General features: G+C 53.8%; 3 protein-coding genes and 1 pseudogene across 4 annotated transcripts; 3 read left to right on the forward strand and 1 right to left on the reverse strand.

Annotated features, from left to right (window-relative positions):
* Positions 1–731: 731 nt before the first annotated feature.
* PHF23 (PHD finger protein 23) lies at positions 732–5,469 on the forward strand. Its single transcript, XM_037129242.2, has 5 exons — positions 732–968; positions 2,565–2,596; positions 2,758–2,850; positions 3,755–4,589; positions 4,689–5,469. Exons 1-5 carry the CDS (start codon positions 935–937, stop codon positions 4,901–4,903), a joined length of 1,209 nt encoding a protein of 402 aa, XP_036985137.2. The 5' UTR covers positions 732–934; the 3' UTR covers positions 4,904–5,469.
* A 472-nt stretch (positions 5,470–5,941) lies between these two features.
* DVL2 (dishevelled segment polarity protein 2) lies at positions 5,942–15,270 on the forward strand. 2 transcript variants are annotated; one of them, XM_037129176.2, is made up of 15 exons: positions 5,942–6,351; positions 9,569–9,638; positions 9,953–10,098; positions 10,228–10,337; positions 10,460–10,595; positions 10,724–10,814; positions 10,959–11,028; positions 11,130–11,269; positions 11,348–11,424; positions 12,052–12,119; positions 12,285–12,413; positions 12,528–12,659; positions 12,799–12,978; positions 13,377–13,595; positions 13,740–15,270. In XM_037129176.2, the coding sequence occupies exons 1-15, from the start codon at positions 6,158–6,160 to the stop codon at positions 14,186–14,188; spliced, it is 2,211 nt and encodes a 736-aa protein (XP_036985071.1). In that variant the 5' UTR covers positions 5,942–6,157; the 3' UTR covers positions 14,189–15,270. The 2 variants fall into 2 exon arrangements, with proteins under 2 accessions (XP_036985071.1, XP_036985072.1); XM_037129177.2 differs by having other exon boundaries at positions 10,228–10,325.
* LOC119037147 (40S ribosomal protein S3a-like) lies at positions 8,022–9,459 on the forward strand (annotated as a pseudogene).
* Positions 14,813–20,185, reverse strand: ACADVL (acyl-CoA dehydrogenase very long chain). Its single transcript, XM_037129178.2, has 20 exons — positions 20,034–20,185; positions 19,867–19,942; positions 19,519–19,584; positions 19,359–19,431; positions 19,197–19,261; positions 18,953–19,087; positions 18,401–18,545; positions 17,989–18,118; positions 17,770–17,895; positions 17,219–17,417; positions 16,869–16,973; positions 16,347–16,433; positions 16,201–16,263; positions 15,997–16,098; positions 15,826–15,923; positions 15,683–15,755; positions 15,515–15,587; positions 15,356–15,428; positions 15,191–15,266; positions 14,813–15,117 (listed from the first exon to the last, which is right to left on the reverse strand). Exons 1-20 carry the CDS (start codon positions 20,078–20,080, stop codon positions 14,977–14,979), a joined length of 1,953 nt encoding a protein of 650 aa, XP_036985073.1. The 5' UTR covers positions 20,081–20,185; the 3' UTR covers positions 14,813–14,976.
* Positions 20,186–20,402: the final 217 nt, after the last annotated feature.

Here is a 20,402-nt window from a genome sequence, read left to right on the forward strand (position 1 = left end):
TGTGATGGATGGGATACTCTGAGTATTGATTCTTGAAACTAAAGTTGTAGATATGTGTTCTGGGTTCTGATAGAGAGAGTAACTTCTTTACTGTGGGTTCCTTTGGAGAAAGTTTGAAACTACCTGCTTTAGATAAATACATCCCAATTCATTATAACCTTTTGCATGAAGAAGAACATTTTCATGTGTGGAAGCTGGTAAAAGTTCTTAATCTTCAGTTGCATGTCACTTGGCCAGATTTTGGGGGGGCATGTAGTAATGGAATCCAAGGTAGGGAGGAGGCTAGGAGGAGGGACTCCACCGTCACCACGAGAACTTCATCTCCCAGCAACCACTTCCCTGTCGGGCCGGAAGTAGGTCGGTCTTCTGGGGAGGGAGGGAGGGAAGGAGAGAAAAGCAGCAGAATGAGCCAGTATGGTGGCCGAGAGTTGTAATCCCCTCCCCCCACATCTTTCTTAGTCCTGCCCAGCCTACATTTCCCAGGAGCCTTCGCGCGCTTTTCCTCTCTACTCTGCTCCCAATGTCCCCGCCACTCCCGGTGGGGGGAGGGTTTAGTGCGCTTGCGCTAATTCGTGGCTTGCTGGGAACTGAAGTTCCCAAGGCTTATGCCGTTCTCTTCCTGTTGTCCCCAGATGGACTACAAGCCCCTTGATGCATTGCGCGTCGGCGCCCGCGAAGGGAGGAGAGGGAGGGAGGGAGTGGAGAGGAGGAGGGAGCAGGCGGCCGGCGGCGCGGGGGGAGGGGGTTCGGTCCGGGAGTGCGGGAGGCAGTGGTAGAGGGAGGTGGCGGCAGTGGCTAGCGGACTCGAGTCACAACCGGGTCGAGGCAGACATCTCTGCGGACGGAGGCAGCAGGAACACCGAGCACTAGAGGCGGCACCGGGATCCCCGGCTCAGGGGAGGGGGACGCCGGACCGGGAGGAGGGGAGGGGGCGATGCTGGAAGCCATGGCGGAGCCCAGTCCCGAAGGTGAGCGAGCTCTCGACCGGCACCGAGCGCTGAGCTGGAAGGGGGCGGTAAAGGAATCAATTGGCAAACTTGGAGGTCGATGCCCGGAGCCCAGGGAGGGAGCGTGGGGAGGGGTTCGGGGGCCTGCCCCTGGAGGTAGGAGAGCAACGACGAGTTGAGAGACCTTGGAGAAAGAGGAGTGGGAGACTGAGCTGGGGATAGTTGGAGATCAGATGCTGGGCGGGGGAGGGCAGAGGTAGGGAGTGGGAGCTGAAAATCCGGAGCTTCGGGGGTTAGGGGCCGAAAGGGCCTCCGGCGGGCTGGGGCCCTGAAGCTGAGTGGTTGGGGAAAGCCGGGGGCCAGAGAGTTGTTGAGGAAGGAGACGGCAGAAGAGGACTGAGTGAGGAGCCCGGTAGTTCGCCTAGGTGGGGGAGTTTGTGGCGGTGGTGCCGGAGCTCCGGGTAGTTGCCGCTGGAGATGGCCCGGTGATTGTTGGGAGGAGTGGGAAGATAGTTGTGGGGAGAAGAGGGAGTCTGGGTATTGTCTGCGGTAAGGGACCTGTACCGGGTGCTAGTTGTGGGGAGAGAGAGCCGGCCGGGAAGCGAGGAGAGCTGGGTAGTTTAGGGGCGGTGGGGGGGGGATTAAGACCCGCGGGTTGAGAGGTGGAGTGGGGGAGTTGGTCGGAGAGGGTTAAAGCTTGGGAGTTGCGGAGGGAGAGGGGGCAGCGGCAGCAGCAGCGGAGGGTTACTGTGGAGGGGGAGAGTAGCTGGGTGGGGGACTAGAGTTTAAGGGGTCTTTAGCCTAGTGACTTGGTGGTGAGTACTGGGACGTGGGTGGGGGTGACTTCGTGGTGAGTATGGGGACGAGGGTGGGGGGCGGAGAGAGCTCGGAACTGGGTCCGGGGGCCCGGCGAGGAGCCTGAGAAGCTCGAGGCGGGGAGGGGCCAAAGCCCCGGATGGGGGCGGAGGGACAGTGAAATTGTGGGGACCGAGCTATGTGGGGGCAGGTGGGGCCGCGTCCGGGTTAGAGCTCTCTGGTCTGTCCCGGACGCAAAGTGGCGCTGGATGTGTGAGCCTGCGTGTGTTTAAGGTGGGGGTGAGGGGCGCGCCGAGCCTCGTGCTCGAGTAGAAGGGGCCGGAGGGCGGGGAACGGCTCAGCGTTGTCATCCTGGACCCGGGGGGCCGGCGGGCGGCAAGTGCGGTCTTGGAGGGACCAGGGTGGTTCAGTGCGCCTCGGCAGGAACTCGGGGTACTGGGCGCCTATGAAGGGTAGGGGCAGGCAACAGCCCGATCCCAGGAGCGGTATGGCGGGGTGGGGCGCTGAGAGATCGGAGTAGACAAGTCTAGAGAAACGGTGGGGGGGCGGGGCGCTAGGCCTTCGGTGGGGGGGGGAGGGGAGCGTTATATCGGGACTCGAGAGGGCGCTACGCCTAGGCTCCGCCCCTCGAGGGTTGGAGCCCGGAGCTGGGGCGGGCCCAGCGCCGCAGGGTCTTGCTGGCCAAGCCTGAGGGACGTGGGAGAACTCAGGGGGGTTTACTTGAGATCTACAAGGTTTAGAGGTGGAGTTTTTACCCAGACTCTTTACTAGTGCTTGACTCAGCTTTTATTGCTTTCACAGATCCACCTCCGACCCTTAAGCCAGAGACTCAGGTGAGGTTCTCCTTACCTTTGCAGCCTAGAATTATTGTCCAACCCTCTTCTCCCCAGCCTCTGGCTCTCCCTCCTGCTTTCCAGGTTCCTCATTTCTGGGATTATGCATTTGGAAATGACCCCCTTTAAATTGCATGTAATAAAAGTGTCGTCCTTTTCAGCCACCAGAGAAACGGCGGAGAACAATTGAGGATTTCAACAAGTTCTGCAGTTTTGTATTGGCCTATGCTGGTTACATCCCCCCTAGCAAAGAGGTAGGAACAGGAGGTTAATTGACTTGAGTGTGGTTGCCTAGGACTATAGAGGGTCCTTTGAACAGATGGAACTGTATTTATTTATAGAAGCCTACCAAAAATTATATGTAAGACTAGGGTGATTAGAAACCCTAGTAGGAACACCAGTATTTGGGGTGGGTGTGGGATTAATAGAAATAGGTGGCTTAAGCGGCAGTGAATCATTTTGAGCAGTTGTTAATGGAAGGTGCTCTGGGTAAATTATAGGAAGCTGAAAGAGATAACCAATGAGGCTGTAGAATAGGGGTGTCAAACTCATTTTCACCAGAGGCCACATCAGCCTCACAGTTGTCTTCAAATGCCTTCGAATGTAATTTTAGGAATGTATAAATGTAGCTACTCTTTAACAGTTAAGCTAGAGCTCTGTTGCCACAGGTAGAAACAAGGTACAAGGTGGGATAAAACAAGGTGGTGGGCCTTATGTTTGCCACCTGTGCTGTAGAGAAACACCTTTTGTTAGGGAGATACAGTGTTGCAAAGGCAGTGGGAATTGGAGAGATGACTAGAACTTAAAGGCAGATGTAACATGGGAGGTGCTTAAAAGGAATGCTAGTAGGAGTTGGGGTGGGATAAATTTTTAAGATTTTTATTAATTTATTTTTAGAGAGAGGGTAAGGGAGGGAGGGAGAGAGGGAAACATCAGTGTATGGTTGCTTCTCACACACCCCCTATTGGGGACCTGGCCCACAACCCAGGCATATGCTCTGACAGAATCAAACCAGTGACCCTTTGGTGCACAGGCCATCACTCAATGCATTGAGCCGCTCCAGCCAGGGATTCTCTAGTCTTTAAGCTGGGTTTGTAGAGGAACTGAATGAAATGACACTAGGCCCCCTTTTGACCCTGGTCTTGTCTCCCTTTTAAGGAAAGTGATTGGCCAGCTTCTGGCTCCAGTTCTCCATTGCGAGGTGAGAGTGCAGCAGACAGTGATGGCTGGGACTCGGCCCCCTCAGATCTCCGAACTATCCAGACCTTTGTTAAGAAAGCAAAGTCATCCAAGAGACGGGCTGCTCAAGCAGGTCCCACCCAGGCAGGACCCCCAAGGTCCACTTTCTCTCGTCTGCAGGCCCCTGACAGTGCCACCCTGCTTGAGAAGATGAAGCTCAAGGACTCTCTCTTTGATCTAGATGGGCCCAAAATGGCATCTCCACTGTCCCCCTCATCCCTTACACATGCCTCCCGGCCCCCAGCTGCTCTCACCCCAGTGCCCCTTTCCCAGGGGGATCTTGCCCAGCCTCCTCGAAAGAAGGACCGAAAGAACCGAAAATTGGGGCCAGGAGTGGGGGCTGGCTTTGGGGTGCTTCGGAGGCCTCGTCCAACCCCTGGGGATGGGGAAAAGAGGTCTCGAATCAAAAAGAGCAAGAAACGGAAGTTGAAAAAGGCAGAACGGGGGGATAGACTCCCACCTCCTGGGCCTCCCCGGGCGCCTCCCAGTGATACAGACTCTGAAGAGGAGGAAGAGGAGGAGGAGGAGGAGGAGGAAGAGATGGTATCAATGGTAGGGGGTGACGCCCCAGCCCCAGTGCTGTCAACACCCCCTGAGGCTCCTAGGCCCCCTGTCACAGTGCACCCTGAAGGAGCCCCTCCCACTGACAGTGAAAGCAAGGAGGTGGGCAGCACTGAAACAAGCCAAGATGGAGATGCCAGCTCCAGTGAAGGCGAGATGCGGGTCATGGATGAGGACATCATGGTAGAATCAGGTGAGAAGTTTGGGGCTGCCCAGGGACAGCAGGGATGATGGGTATGGAATAGTTGTCAATGCAACAGCTTACACAATACCAAACCAATTTTTTCCCCAGGTGATGACTCATGGGACCTGATCACGTGTTACTGCCGAAAGCCCTTTGCTGGGAGGCCCATGATTGAGTGTAGCCTCTGTGGAACATGGATCCACCTCTCCTGTGCTAAGATTAAGAAGACAAATGTCCCTGACTTCTTTTACTGCCAGAAGTGCAAGGAACTTCGGCCAGAGGCCCGGCGGTTAGGGGGGCCTCCCAAATCTGGAGAGCCCTGACATCACTGTCAAAACTGGACCTTCCAATATGACTTGGGAACTGAGCCTCAGGGTCCTCAGCCTATCCCCTGAAGCTTGGATATTGTTCCACTTCAAGGCAGGAATTCCCAAGGGAGACTGGTTTGGAAATGAGTTTTTACTCTACTCTTCCTTCCCACCTTGTGGATTTGAACTGGGACCCATTACAGTTGGGGGTGGGAGGCTGTCTGGGTTCCTAGACACTTAATCTCTGTTCCTTGGACCTGCCACCTCATTTTCTGGGCCAGGGTTGGAATTGGGATGGAATGGGACAGTTGGCTATAAAACGCTAGTGTAAATATAGCACTTCCCTCCCTCATCTTTTCTTGCTCCCCATTTATTCTACACTGGTTTTATTTTTAATTTTGGACTTCCCCTTTTGGGCATGGCTGCTTAGAGGTGGAGTACCAACCAGAGAGGCTGGTAGAGGAAAGAAGGGAAGCAGGTGACCATTCTCACTCACCTCTTGTTTTTAATGATACTGGCCAGCTGTTTGTGCAGATAGCCTGCGCATTGTAAATAAAGCAGAGTGGGCTCTTTTGTGTTAATAGCCCTCACTGACTATCCTGCTTGGGAGGGGAGGCTTTGGAAAAGCCGCAGAAGATGGCTGGGGGTACCTCTGTTCACAAATGTTCAAGCTGAAGATCACTGGGCTCCACGTCTTGCCCAGCAATTACATGACTCATTGGCTTTGCACCATGTAACTCCCAGTTTAGGACCCCCACAACTACACCCTCCCTACACGCTTGCCCACTCTGGCGGATCAGAGTTGGATAGAGCTTCCCGCCTGAGGGGTTAGTGGAGAGGGATATTGTCTGCCTTCTGAGGGCAAAAGCCTAACCGCTAGGGTACTCGGAGGATGCGGGTTGGGGGTGGGGGACACATTTGGGGGCGGGGCCCTTTAGGGTTGGGGAACCGTTGCTGAAAACAATCACGTGGCGGGGATATGGGGGGCCGAGTCACGTGACGTGGGTGGGTCCGAGTCCGGGTCACGTGACGTGGGGAGGTGGGCGGGGCGCTGAGGGGTGTCGGAGGTGGTGGCTGCTCAGCCTGCAACTCTGGATCGCGCCCCACAGCCCTTCACCCTGCGGACTCCCGGTCTGCCTCTTACATTTCTCTTGCACTGGGGCAGTCCAGTCCGGGCTCGCACGTCAGTTTGTGGGTGTGCGCAGGCGCGGTAGGGGCGGTTAGCCCAGTTGGGTGGGTGGTGGAGCCGGAGAGCGCGCGGGCGAGACCATGGCGGGCGGCAGCGCGGGGGGCGGTAGTGTAGGGGAGACGAAGGTGATTTATCACCTGGATGAAGAAGAGACTCCCTACTTGGTGAAGATCCCTGTTCCCGCCGAGCGCATCACTCTCGGCGATTTCAAGAGCGTCCTGCAGCGGCCCGCGGGCGCTAAGTACTTTTTCAAGTCTATGGATCAGGATTTTGGGTGAGCGCAAGGCCTAGACTGGGACAGATGGGGGCTGTGCTGGAATTCATTGGGCGATATTGAGAGGCACAGGTTTAGTCTGGGCCATACTGGGATTTTTCTGAGCTACCAGGAGCAGATCGTGGGCTCTTTTTTTTTTCTTTTATAGCAAACTACCATGTTGAGGTAGCTTGGATATCCCAGGGCGGGACAAGGTTATGCTTGGGCAGATTGAGGCCCAAGAAGCTGTAGGAGGAAGACCGGGCTATACTAAACCATAAACCAGATTAGAGAAGATCAAGCTGTACTGGAATAGAGTGGGGCACACTGGTTTATTTTGGGATGTTCTGGTCTGTGCCAAGGTAGATCGGCACAATTAACTAAACCAATCTACTGGTTTAGTTAATTCTGAGCAGCCCTGTAGCACACCAGGGGTATTGTGTGATTCTATGGAATCCCCTGATGTAGATTGGGCTATACTGGGGCAACTTGAGACATTCTGTCCCATATTAGGGCAGCCAGAATTATTTTTGGACATTGCAATCTGTACTAATGCAGAGGGTGCTCTTTTGAGGTGTTCTAGGCTGTTGTAGTGTAGATTGAGCTATTCTGGAGAAACTTGGGCCATTCTGGTCTCTACTGGGTTGAGTTGGTTGATCTTTGTATTGGGGCTTGGTTTTTATTGGAACACTCAGTACTAGGCAGACAGAGCTTTAAGTGTCTACAGTAATACAGACAGCTGTGTGGGGATATTCCAATCTATATTGGTGCAGACAGCTGCATGTGTGGACATTCTAGGCTGTACTAGAATAGATTGGACTATCCTGGGGTAGTTTGGGACATTTTGGGCTAAACTGGAACTTTAAATAATGCAGAGTAAAGCCCTTTTGTGTTGACAGTTTTGGTTACTGACCCCTCTGGGTCCTCAGTCTCAGCTCTTGAAGGCAGGCTGAATTAGGCTGGGATAGCTGGGTTCTAGGAGAGCCGAATCTACTGGGCTCTATCTAGAAAGACTGTTGGCCATTGGGAAAGTGGTACTGCCTTGGGAGTTACCTTGTATTTAAATGAAGGTTCTATTTGTCAGCAGTGTAACTGGGCAACCTTTAAAACTTTTTTGCCTTGATCTCATCTGTGAAATAGAGATAGAGTGAAATGCTTAGTATAGGTACATTTTATGGCACACTGTAAAATCTTGCTTAGTGGCAGTTACAATATTGAGTCTGACTAGTCCATAAACTAGGGTATGGAAATACAGACTGGAATAATTTGGCAGGCTAGGCCATGCAGAGACAGATTGGTAGTATGTTGTAAAGAATACTACATTATACAGACAGATTGGTAGTGAGTGGGTCGTGTTTGTGACATTGAAAGTAAATGGGATTAAGTTGGCATATATATCCAGGCTTTTAGAACCATATTAGGCTACAGGGTTGATAATCAGACAGGAGGTCCTAATTTGAGGGTGAGGGTGTGTCTGAGAGAGAGGGAGGGGGAAGGAGGGAGAGATTGATTCTGTTCAGGGCAGAGAGCCTGATAGTTCATGTGTATTCCTTTAGTCAACAAGTATTTGTTGATGTTTATAAAGTGTCAGGTCCTTTGTTGTGTGGCCAGGACATGGGGTTGAACATTAAAGATTTCATATGGTGGTTGAGAAGAAGGGGTAAGTCCAGTCCATTCATTGCAAGGAACCCATGGGAGAGGTAACCCCTAGTGCTGGGCACTGGAGTCAGTCAGGTGGAGCAGATTACCCAGTGCAGAGTTTTGTGCCAGGTGAGGCAAAGAGGAATGGGAAGCTGAGCCTCATCTCTCCTTGGGAGCTCTCAGCCTAGTGAGGAAGTCCCATTCTTTGGTTTAATGGGTATTTTTACTTAGGCAAAGACAGTGTGTTTGGGTAGCTCTCTGGAAGTAAGAGAAAAACTAAGGAAAGCATAAGAGTAGAGTCTTAGATGAGGACCAAAGACTTCTTTTTGGGAAGGTGTGTGAGGAACCATGTAGAGGTCGGGAGAGGCTGCCAGCAAGGCTCCTAAGGTTAAATAGATACATTCTGGGTCAACTGGGATAACCTTAGGGAATGGCCTTTGAAATTTGGCCAAGGGGTTTGAATCAGACTGGAGGAGATCTTTAGAGCAGCATTGGAAGAAGGAGGAATAAGGAAAGGGAACTGAGTTTGGAGATATTTTAGGTGTAAGAATGAAGTGTTTTAATGTGAGAGAAGAGAACTTGGACAGGGCGGGAGAAAGTCAACAGCCTTGAGCTGGATGGAGATTGGGAGAACCTGTTTGGCTCTCTGAACAGCACCATGGCTGGTCAGCAAGATCAAGCACCTTATGAAAGGTGGCACAAAGGAAGCCAAAAAAAAAAGTGGTTGATCCATTTTCCAAAAAAGATTGGTATGAGGTGAAAGCTCCAGTTGTGTTCAATATAAGAAATACTGGAAAAAGTCTAGTTAAAAGGACTCTAGGAACCAAAATCACATGTCTCAAGGGTCGTGTTTTTGAAGTGAGCCTTGATGATTGCATAGTGATGAAGTTGCATATAGAAAATTCAAGCTAGTTACTGAGGACATTAGGGGTTAAAAACTGCCTGACTGATTTCCATGGCACGGATGTTACCTTTGACAAAATGTGCTTCATGGTCAAAAAGTGGAAGAACACAGTTGAAGCTCATGTTGATGTCGAGACTAACGATGGTTATTTGTTTCGTCTGTTCTGGGTTGGTTTTACTAAAAAAAGGCAACACTCAGATTTGGAAGACCTCTGAGGCTCAGCATCCACAGGTCTGTCAGATCTGAAAGGAGATGATGGAAATCATGACTTGAGAGGTGCAGACAAATGACTTGAAAGAAGTGGTCAATAAGTTGATAACAAATAGTACTGGGAAAGGCTTGCCAATCTATTTATCTGCTCCATGATATCTTTGTTAGAAAAGTCAAAATGCTGAAGGAGTCCAAGTTTGATTTGGGAAAACTTCTGGAAAAAACTTCTGAAAACTTTTTGGGAAAAATTCTGAACGTAGCAGTTCTGGAAAGCTGTTGGGGATGACACAGGTGCTAGACTTGAGTGAGCTGATGGGTATGAGCCCCCAGCCCAAAATCTGTTTAAAATGCAGACTTTTAATAGTGACAATTGAAATTCTACTTGTGATTAAAAAGGAAAAAAGGAAGATTTGGAAAAACCTTGGGGGCAGGAGTTGGGGGAGCTAGTCCAGGCTCACTGACTTTCATCCTGTCTCTTTGCAGGGTGGTGAAAGAAGAAATTTCAGATGACAATGCTCGCCTTCCCTGTTTCAACGGAAGGGTAGTCTCTTGGGTAAGGGGCCCAGCTGTGAGGGCCCAGTCCCTCCTGTATTCCCAAGCTTCTCCAAGCATTAGTCTGGCCTTGTAACCCAGTCCCTGCTTAGTTGTTGGAGGTCCTAGCTCTTTGCTTCCCTACCTGGTTGGAGAGCCAGTTGGAGCCCTTCAGCCTTCTTCTGTAGCCTCTAATACTTGCTGCTGCTTTTTTGTGTGCTTTTCTTCAGGCTTTTAGATCCTGTCTCCTCCTTTTCTAGTTTTTTCTCTTTCTCCCTTGTCATATGCCTCACTTCCTGGTAGAGTTTCTTTTTTTAATCACTTGTACCCTTCCAGCTTGTGTCTTCAGATAATCCTCAACCCGAGATAGCTCCCCCAGCCCAGGAGCCTCGGACAGAATTGGCACCTCCAACTCCACCATTACCCCCTTTGCCACCGGAGAGGACCAGTGGCATTGGGGACTCCAGGCCTCCATCCTTTCAGTGAGTCCTTGGGATTCTTGAGTCCAGGGGTGGGAGGTGAGGAGGGAACCCAGGCTTCTTAGGAGGCGAAGCCAAGGATTTGGAGCTCTGTCCCACTGACTCGGGTTGGCACCATCTCTGCCCACCTAGCCCTAACGTATCCAGCAGCCGCGAAAATCTGGAGCCTGAGACCGAAACAGAGTCAGTAGTGTCTCTGAGGCGGGAGCGGCCTCGCAGGAGAGACAGCAGTGAGCATGGTGGTGAGGGGGGTTGGGCTCTGAGGCTGGGTACACTGGAATTGGGAAGGGGTTGGATCAGACCCAAGACTTGATGAGGGTTGGGAACCTAAGGCCTGGTTCCTGAAGTTGCTATTCATATTCAGCTGGTGGCCATAGGCCCAGTGGCCCCTCAAGGTTGGAGCGCCACCTGGCCGGGTACGAGAGTTCCTCAACCCTCATGACCAGTGAACTAGAGAGCACCAGCCTGGGGGACTCTGATGAGGATGATACTATGAGCAGGTATGGCTCCATGGATCGCTCCCCTGGGCATCAGCCCCTTTTCTTTCCTCCTTCAGCCAATCCTCTCATTTTCTCTTGGCCTATGATAGCCTCCGCCTACAAGTGCTCCCTTTCCAACCTCCTGACAGGTTCAGCAGCTCCACAGAACAAAGCAGTGCCTCTCGCCTCCTCAAGCGCCACCGGCGGCGAAGGAAACAGCGGCCACCTCGCTTGGAAAGGGTGAGAGGGTCTTGTGGGACAACTGGATCTTGGGGATGTTGGGGGCCTGGGTCTTGGTTCAGTGGGTACAAGGGCCCAGACAGTCCCAGACTTGGCCCTGGGTTGTTGAAGGCAGTCTAGCTCCTTCCCCTTTTCCCACCACAGACCTCATCCTTCAGCAGTGTTACGGATTCCACCATGTCTCTCAACATCATCACAGTCACGCTCAACATGGGTATGGAGGGAGCTGGGGACTGGGGGATTAGGGGACCTGGTTTCCAGGGCTTGGGGTCATGTGGCTTGGGCTTCCCCTCATCACATGGACTTCTTCCACAGAGAAGTACAACTTCCTGGGCATCTCCATTGTGGGCCAAAGCAATGAGCGGGGAGACGGGGGCATCTACATCGGCTCCATTATGAAGGGTGGGGCCGTGGCAGCTGATGGGCGCATCGAGCCAGGGGACATGCTTTTGCAGGTGCGCTGGGCAGGGTACGTGGGCAGGGGCTCTCAGCCTCTCCCACCCTGGCTCTGACCCACTTCCCCTCACTTCCAGGTGAATGACATGAACTTTGAGAACATGAGCAACGATGATGCAGTGCGGGTGCTGAGGGACATTGTGCATAAGCCGGGGTGAGCCTCTGCGCTGGTCTCAGGTCCTCAGTCTTCTTGGCTTTGCCTTTTCACCTTTTTGTCTTATAATTTTAAAAAGTAGTGTAATAACACTCATTTAAAAAGTACATGAAACAAAAAAAAACAACGTATGATGTAATGAGTAATTCTAGAATGAATGAGTATGCCTGTTACCATTGCCTAGATCATGAGATAGAAGATTGCTGACACCCTACAAGTTGCCCTCAGTGTCCCTTCTGGCTCCCATCTTCCTCACTGCCTCAGGGGTAATCACACTCCTGATTTTGTGGTCATCACTGTGACAAAGTCTTCGCTTCACTTGGTAGTTTTACCACTCATGCCTGTATCCTTGAACAGTGTGGTTTAGTTTTACCTGTATTGGGGCTGAATAGAGTACATTGTGTACTCTATTGTTTGACTCAGTATGTTTTTAAGAGTTACGCATGTTGGTGAGTCATGCACATTGTGGATGGAGCCTTCCACCCTCACCTTCTTGGACGCAGCCATGTCTGTGCGCTTTTTCTTCTCTCCCTCTTTCCGTCCTTCCACCCATTCTCATTCTGGGACCCCACCTCCTGAGGCCTCTCCCCGCATCCTACTTGACTGGCCTTCTCCTCTTCCCCACAGCCCCATCGTGCTGACTGTGGCCAAGTGCTGGGACCCCTCTCCCCAGGCCTATTTCACTCTCCCCCGAAGTGAGTGGTGCTCAGAGGGCCTGCAGCTGAGAGGATGGGAGGGCTGGGTCTGGGTCCCAAGGCTATGGGGAATGGGTGAAGAAAGGTCAAATTGGTGTCAGGCAGGGACAGGGATGGCTCTCTGGGACTAGGAAATGATCGTCTTGGTGGCTTTCTGTATTCCAGATGAGCCTATACAGCCGATTGACCCCGCCGCCTGGGTCTCACATTCAGCGGCACTGACTGGCACCTTCCCAGCCTATCCAGGCTCCTCATCCATGAGCACCATTACATCTGGGTCCTCTTTGCCTGACGGTGAGCCCCCAGGCCCGCCTCATCCCCCCTTCCCAGAAGGCCCCTCAGCAATGTTGTGACCCCATTGCTCCTTGGGAGTAGACTCTGTCTCTCATTCTCTCTTTCTCCTGTTAGGCTGTGAGGGCCGAGGCCTCTCCATCCACACAGACATGGCATCTGTGACCAAGGCCATGGCCTCTCCAGAGTCTGGACTAGAAGTTCGGGACCGCATGTGGCTCAAGATCACCATCCCTAATGCCTTTCTGGGTATGGCTGGGCCCTGGGCAGGTGGCATGGGAAAGGGGAACGGGACGAGGTGGCCAAATGTGGGAATGGCCCAGGCCAGGGGTGAAACAGAAGTTGAGGAGGAGAGCCTGAGGCCTTTTTCTGCCCTGGGTGGTCCCAGGTTCCGACGTGGTCGACTGGCTCTATCATCACGTGGAGGGCTTTCCTGAGCGACGGGAGGCCAGAAAGTATGCCAGCGGACTGCTCAAGGCGGGCCTTATCCGGCACACCGTAAACAAGATCACCTTCTCCGAGCAGTGCTATTATGTCTTTGGAGACCTCAGTGGCGGCTGTGAGAGTTGTGAGTGCCCCTCTGGAACTCCAGACCTGGCCCAGAGAGCAGCTGGAGCATTGAGCAGTATGTGCCCTGCACTAGGCTCTGCACTGGCCCGATGACATAAGTTGGGGCTCATGTCCCCAGTGTTGTGCTGGGCAAGTTGTGTACCAGGCACAGAGCTGTGGTTTGCTGGGGGCAGGAGTGCCTTTTTCTGAGTCTCATAAAAGCATATGGGACTTGTGGTGGCCCTGGCTGATTTCCTGCCCTGATAGCAGTGGCAGGTGGGGAATTTTAGGGCCCTTGTTTTAACCCCCATCATGGATTGTCCTGAGGAAAAGGTTCCCAGTTCCTCTACATTATCAATGTCTTGGTGTCCTGGCCCCTTGAAGCAGTGACTCTTAGTTTCTTCATCTCCTTTCCAGATCTTGTTAACCTGTCTCTGAATGATAATGACGGCTCCAGTGGGGCTTCGGACCAGGACACCTTGGCTCCTCTGCCTGGGGCCACCCCTTGGCCCCTACTGCCCACCTTTCCCTACCAGTATCCAGCCCCACACCCATATAGCCCCCAGCCCCCACCCTACCACGAGCTCTCATCCTACACCTATGGTGGAGGCAGTGCCAGCAGCCAGCACAGTGAAGGTAAGTAACTGCCAGCTATCAGTACAGTTGTGTGGAGGGGAGGGGGCAAGGGGATACCAGGGTGGAGAGGCAGGAGCAGGGGCTAGGGAGGCCAAGGAACGCTGGGCTAGGGCTCAGTTGCCCCCCTTCCCTCTCCCCCAACAGGGAGCCGGAGCAGTGGGTCCACACGAAGCGATGGGGGGGCAGGGCGCACAGGGAGGCCTGAGGAGCGGGCCCCCGAGTCCAAATCTGGCAGCGGCAGTGAGTCCGAGCCCTCCAGTCGTGGGGGCAGCCTTCGGAGGGGTGGGGAACCTGGTGGGACTAGTGATGGGGGCCCTCTCCCTTCCAGGAGCTTATCAGGGGGTGCTCCTAATCTCCGAGCCCACCCAGGGCTCCATCCCTATGGACCACCCCCTGGTATGGCCCTCCCCTATAACCCCATGATGGTGGTCATGATGCCCCCACCTCCCCCACCTGTCCCTCCAGCAGTGCAGCCCCCAGGTGCCCCTCCAGTCAGAGACCTAGGCTCAGTTCCCCCAGAGCTGACAGCCAGTCGCCAAAGCTTCCACATGGCCATGGGCAACCCCAGTGAGTTCTTTGTGGATGTCATGTAGAGCCAACAGTGGGCCATCTTGGATCTCTGCTCTTGGCCTGTCCCGTCAGTGCCTGGTGCTCCTGTCCTATGATTGGATGTTGTATCATGTTCTCATTACTCCTCCCGTGGTGCCTGGGCTCAGCCTGTGGGCTGCCTGCTGCCTGCTAGGAGGTTACCACTGTGACTTAACCAGCAGTGCCTCGCTCCTGCCCCTTCCCCCAGGGGTGTTCAGGGGACCTTTGGTTATTTTTAGCTTTATTGTTATTTTGTAAGTCTTTTCGAAGGTTAAAATAGACTTTTCTACATTTTTAGGCTATGTTTTAGTAGGTATTTCCTCTTTTATATGAAGAATCCCTGTCTTCTGGGCCCCTTCTTTTAACCCCCAAATGTGACCTCCTACTCCATTCACCCAGTTAGTTCTGTCCTGCTCCCCTGGGAGGAGGGGGTTGGTCCCCCTTGACAACGGTCAAAGGAAGCTGGGGTATGTGCTATTGGGGCCATGTAGCTGCTTTTGTTGTTCTATTTATTTTAGCTACTGTATAAAACAATAAAGCAATAGGGGCAAATTCCCTACGCCTTTGGCTCCTTTCTTTGGGAGGGAGGCAGGCAGTGAGGAAAAGGACTCAGACACGGTAGCAAAGCATGACTTGCTAAAGACTTTATTTGTAAGGCATGAGTGCTCCCTCTGAGAGCAGGCACAGTCCTGAGGCAAGGCCCCTTCAAGGCAGAGCCAGAGCCTGCAGGAAAGGGGCCTGGGCTTTGGCTTGAGAGAAGGCACACTCCTGGCCAGGCCCTGGCTCAGAATATTCAGAAGCCAAGGGGGTTGCTGGTGACCACGCCACCCCGCTCTACCAAGGCCTTGGAGATGCTTTTGAAGTTACGGAAGAGCTCCTGCTGCTGGGGGTCAGACTGCAGAGCAGACATATTTTCCCGGATCCGGGCTGCAGCCTGGGGAGAGGGAAGGAGGGGTTCAGGACCATGCCTTGAACCCCCACCTGCTCTTGGCAACCCCGAATCTCACCTCAATACACCAGCTGTCACAGAGCATTTTCTCATGCTGGGCTGTGGGGTGGCCCTCACTCAGGGATCTTGAGGCTCTGGTGGGAAGCAGGAAGAGATAATAAATCAGGGCTGTGACCCTGTCCCAGGACCCCCTGCAGCTCAGGCCTCCCACACTGCCTCTCACCTGGAAAGAACCACCGCCATGGCATAGAGGTCAATGGCACTGTCTGCCAGACGCTGCAGCACAAACTGTTCATCTGTCAGGTAGATGGGATGGGGGGAGGGGTGTTAGTCGGAGGGAGAGGAAAAGGAGGGCGGTGGGAATGCGGTAGGGCTCACTCACTGACAATCTCCTTCTTGTGCTTCACCAGCTTGGCCTCCACCACAGTGGCAAACTGCTCCAGAGCCTGTACTGCCTGAAGGGATGAGGAAGGTGCTCAAGGCTCAGAGTGGGACATAACCTGCTCCTGATGCAGGCTGTCCCCCAGCCCTCCAAGTCTTGACTACTTACCAGTTCACCACTCCGACTCAACTCTGGATGGATGGTGCCACTGAGACTCAGACCACTGCTCAGCCCTGCCCGCCTTAAAGGAAAGGAAAAAGTGAGTGGTTAGTTGCCATACACTTCCCTGCCCTGCCACAGCCCAAGCTTACCGTCTCAGCTGTTTGCCTGCCTCTCCTAGCAGGAGGCCAGCATTCCCAAAAGGATTCTTTAGAGCTTTGCCAAGCCCAGAGAGTTCCTTTCCTTTGTCCTGTGGGGATGAGGTCCAACAGTCAGGATTCCCTGTCCTCCCTATGTCCTCCCCTCAGTTCTCTTCTCCTTACCATACAGCCCTGCAGAGCCACAAACAGCCGGAGAATGTCATTCGTTCCCTCAAAGATCCGAAAGATGCGAAGGTCTCGGAGTACGCGCTCTACCCCAGGCTCCTAGCGTGGGGAAGGACAAATCATATACCCCTGTTGAGCAAAATGTGTCTGCCTACTCCTCCCAGCCCAACTGGCTACCAAGGGCAGAAAACCATCCTGTACCTTCATGAATCCCATGCCTCCCATAATTTGGATGCATTCGTCTGTCACCTTCCAGGCTGCCTCCTGGGGATAAAGAACCACGCAAGATTGGTTTTGAAGGCTGGCACCCAAACTGGGTGTCCCTCCCTGCAGGCCTGGAATCTCACCGAGCCAAATATTTTGCTGATGGCAGCCTCTATCTGGAAGTCCGTGGATCCCTGGTCCATGTTGGCACTCACCATATAAGCCATGGACTGAGGTTGCATGGTTGGGAAATGAGAACGAAAAGGGCTGCATCAGATTTGACCCAGTCACTCAAATCTCCAAGAACAGATCTGCCCCAACTCCCTGTGGCCTTTGCCTTCACCTTCTAACTCCATGTCAGAGATACTGAAATACTTCATGCCCTGAGTCAGTTCATCAGGGGCGTCTAGGCATTTGACTTCTTGAAAGGGGTGAAGAGGAAAGCGTGGGTGTGGGCATAGAATAAACTTCAGGTACCTCTGGAAGGCACCTCAGCAGATCAGCATGGCTCTTCCTCTTCTGCAGCAGCTGAGCTGACTATGCCTCCCCGCATCCCCTAGGGCATTGGTGTAAAGCTGGAGACCCACTGCCCCAGGTGCTGCTGGGGGTTGTAGTCTGACTCAACCGGGAAGAAGGCCACAGGAGAAACCTGGGAGGATTCTCACCTCTGTCACATACTGCAACATAGCCATTCGGGCTAGCTTCTCCTGGATCAGCCCAAAGTTGTGAATTTTCTCCCCAAACTGGGTACGATTTGCAGCATGATCCACCTGGAAAAGGGCACCTGTGTCCCACTGTGTTTCTCTTCTCATCCCAGGAGAGGGGCTGGGCTGGGCTTCAGCCACAAGCAAGGAGAGTTCAGTCTAGGCTAGATGGGGACCTAAGTTAACAAGTCTAGAGCTGCTGGTGGGGGAGGGGTCTCTAGTGGAGGGAGTGCCACAAGGAACAGGGACACACCATTGAGGGACTCAGTGTGACTTGGACTTCTAACTAGGGACTTAAGTGGGGTACTTACCGCTTTAGCAATGATGCCCTTCATAGTACCTGCAAGGGCTGCAGCCATGCCAAACCTTCCATTGTTGAGAATGTGCATGGCGACCTTGAAGCCGCCCCCCACTTCACCCAGCACGTTCTCTGATGGCACCTGTACTCCATCAAAGTACACCTCTGCTGTGTTCGAGGCTTTGATGCCCATTTTCTTCTCGGGGGGCCCACTGTGACAGGGCAGGGCAGAGAAGCAGAGGTGGGTTAAACAAGTTGCAAGTAAAACTGTCCCTTCACTCCTTTTGAACCTGGAGGAACTATTCCCAGCCTGTAGGCAGCAGTTTCCTGCCTGCCCAGAGCGCTGAGGAGGCCCAGCTCCCTCTGGCTGCCATGTGCTGTGCTCACTGGTTGCTGGAGCCAAAGCTTTAGGTCTGTTCCCTATGTCTTAGTCCCAACAAGAACACACTGTCCCACTGATTTGGCTTTTGCTCACATCCCCAGAGTGCCCTGTTGACAGCCATCAGCTGTAGCACAGTACTGTCCTTCCTGGCTTAACCTTTCTTCCTCCCCAAACCCACTCACTGGGTAACACCTCCAAAGCTCCTCTCCACCACAAACGCTGTGATCTTCTCCTTCACGCCCCCTGTGGCTGGATCTGTAACTGGTGTTTTGGCAAAGACTGTGAAGATGTCTGCCAGGCCCCCATTACTGTGGAAAAATGAGGGCAGTCAAGGCGTGGAGGACAGCAGTGTGGCCTGGAATTGGAGGTGAAGAGGAGGAGAGAAATGGGAGGAAGATTGCCTGATCCAAATCTTGCTTCCGTTGAGGGTGTAGTATTTTCCACAAGGACTGGGTACAGCTGAGCTTCGGATGGAGGCTGCATCTGACCCACTCGAGGGCTCAGTTAGACAAAAAGCTGCAATAGTCTCCCCTGTTGGACAAGAGCTCCTTTACACTGGGCCCATCACTGGATCTTCATGGGCGTCGAAGGCCCCCTCAGTGCCAATCCACCCCCCCCCCCCCGCCCCGCCGCCAAATTACCCCTTAAATGCCTCAGGCAATATTCAGTTTCTTCCCAGTTCTCTACCAGCACCATCATGCCTTCCCAGAATCTCCCTCAACTGACATGTCCAACTATGTGGTTGTCTAAGCGGCAGCACAAGCCTGACCAAGCCCGACACCACTAATCCTTGGGACTATTGGCTTGCCTTACCTGATGCCAGTTTGGGGAGGTATTTTTCTTTCTGGGCCTTTGTGCCAAAGAGCAGGATGCCTTTGAATCCGATGCTCTGATGGGCCCCCAGGGTGATGCCCACACCCAGGTCATGCATACCCACGATCTCCACCAAGCGGGCGTACTGGAGGGGAAGCAGGCATTTGCTGTAACTGGCCATGCAGACCTGCCCTTAGGAAGGCAGCCAAGAGGGCAGGGTCTGACATGGGCATTCCCAGGTGAGAGGAAGTGGGACCACAGCAGAGAAGGATGCTGGCTGGTGTCCATCCCAGGTTTTGGTGGCTTCCTAACCTGTCAGGTAGTTCCCACCTTAGTCATTAGGATTTGGGAACCTGGGTGAGGTCCATGGCCCTAGGGGACTGGTATGTAGTTCTGTGGTGTGTTTGCAAGGGATGTGTACTTATGGGGAGAGTCAACATCCCACAGGCCCTCAGGGCAGATGCTTGGCAGACAACTGTGAGGAAGGGGCTGAACTGGCCAGCTGAGCAGATTAGACTGGGATGCTGGGAAGTGACAGCGGGGCTCCCTCACCTGAGTGTTGCAGAGGCCCACACCTCCCAGTTCATTGGGCACTTGCAGACCAAAGGCCCCCAGCTCCTTGAGGCCCTGCATAGTGGTCTCCTCAACCTGCTCCAGTGAGTCATTCTTGGCAGGATCATTCACCTCCTGGGGAAGGCACAGGATCCCACATCCTGGCTCCTTTAATCGTCCTTACCATCTCTACCACCCCATTAAGGACCAAGGTCTCTATTTCTCAGGCTCAGTCATTCCTTACCTCGAAGAAACGGGACACAGGCCCTACCAGCTCTTTGAGAAACTGTGTCTGCTCCTCGTTGAGCACTGCGGGGGTGGGGGTGGGTGGGCAGAGACAGGCAGGTCAGGACAGGTGGTCAGGGGAATCTGCCCTGCCCACCCGGCTGACTACCCCTTCCCTTACCTGACGGGTACGGGAACACCTGATCTGTGGTGAGCTGGCCCTTGAATATTCCCACAGCAAAGGACTTAGATTCCTGCAACAGGAGAAGGGGGTTTCAGGGAGCTGGCTGTGGTGGGTCTGCCCCAGGCTGAAGCTCCGCCCGGCCTCGGGGGCCACATACCGCCTTGGCTGGTTTTTCTCGGGTCAAAACCTCAGAGGAGACCGCATCTGACTTGTCCAGAACAGCCTGGGGAAAGGGATAGTTACCGCGGCTGGGGAAGGGGCTGCCGAAATGCCAGAGAGCAGAAGGGAAGAGCTAGGTGCCGGGAAGGGCAAGTCTGGTGACCTTTCCCCTAGTTTCTCGCCTCTGGACACCCTGGCCTGCCCTTTCCCCTACTTTTGGTGCCAGGCGGGTCGGTAGGGGACAAGGACCAAGAGGGAGATTCCGGTCAGCTGCGGCAGAGACGCAGGAGCCTAGGCGGGAACCCACTCCGACCGAGCTCCCCACTCCAAAGTCGTCGTCACTTACCTGAGCCGCCCCACTGGCATAGGGTCGTCGGACTGGGTAGGGCCCGGGCTGCCCCAGGAGAACACAGGGCCGAGAGCTGTGGGGAGTTAGTGTTCAGTCCTGGCCCAGTTCCCAGGCCCGCTGCCCCCATCACTGCTAGCATATACACACACTTTCCGCCCCCCAACCTCAGCAACTGCCGCCCCATGCTCGGGGCCATCCTCGCCGCCTGCATCTCTGAACCACTCCGGCCACCACTCGCCGCTGTCTTGAGCGTTGACCTAGCGCTCAGGTCTGTTCCGTCCGAGTCTGGGTACCCCACAACCCCTGAATAATCTTCCACAATGCACCGGGAGGTGGGCGGAGCTTCCGGCCGCCTGTGCATGCTGGGAGGTGTAGTCTCGGGGCTCCCCGCCTACGGCCCAGCATTTTGGTTGACGTAGGGTGATCTCCAAACGTCTCTTGTATCCCCCAAACTATTTCATCCCACCTGTCCGAACTACAGTGTAGTCCTCAAAAGGGGTTACGGGATAGTCCGGGACTGAAGAGGGAGGAGC

Source organism: Artibeus jamaicensis, unplaced genomic scaffold, assembly GCF_021234435.1.
Source record: "Artibeus jamaicensis isolate MK-2021 breed Jamaican fruit bat unplaced genomic scaffold, CSHL_Jam_final contig_781, whole genome shotgun sequence".
Lineage (NCBI taxonomy): Eukaryota > Metazoa > Chordata > Mammalia > Chiroptera > Phyllostomidae > Artibeus > Artibeus jamaicensis.

Coding starts and splice junctions, on each gene's coding strand:
- DVL2 (XM_037129176.2), top strand. CDS start 6,158: ATGGCGGGCGGCAGCGCGGGGGGCGGTAGTGTAGGGGAGACGAAGGTG. Junction 10,338..10,459: donor AGACAGCAGTGAGCATGGTG/GTGAGGGGGGTT, acceptor ATTCATATTCAG/CTGGTGGCCATAGGCCCAGT. Junction 11,270..11,347: donor CAGGGGACATGCTTTTGCAG/GTGCGCTGGGCA, acceptor CCTCACTTCCAG/GTGAATGACATGAACTTTGA.
- PHF23 (XM_037129242.2), top strand. CDS start 935: ATGCTGGAAGCCATGGCGGAGCCCAGTCCCGAAG. Junction 969..2,564: donor GGCGGAGCCCAGTCCCGAAG/GTGAGCGAGCTC, acceptor TTGCTTTCACAG/ATCCACCTCCGACCCTTAAG. Junction 2,851..3,754: donor ACATCCCCCCTAGCAAAGAG/GTAGGAACAGGA, acceptor CTCCCTTTTAAG/GAAAGTGATTGGCCAGCTTC.
- ACADVL (XM_037129178.2), bottom strand. CDS start 20,080: ATGCAGGCGGCGAGGATGGCCCCGAGCATGGGGCGGCAGTTGCTGAG. Junction 15,924..15,996: donor TGGCTCTGCAGGGCTGTATG/GTAAGGAGAAGA, acceptor TCATCCCCACAG/GACAAAGGAAAGGAACTCTC. Junction 15,267..15,355: donor ATGGCGGTGGTTCTTTCCAG/GTGAGAGGCAGT, acceptor GCTTCCCACCAG/AGCCTCAAGATCCCTGAGTG.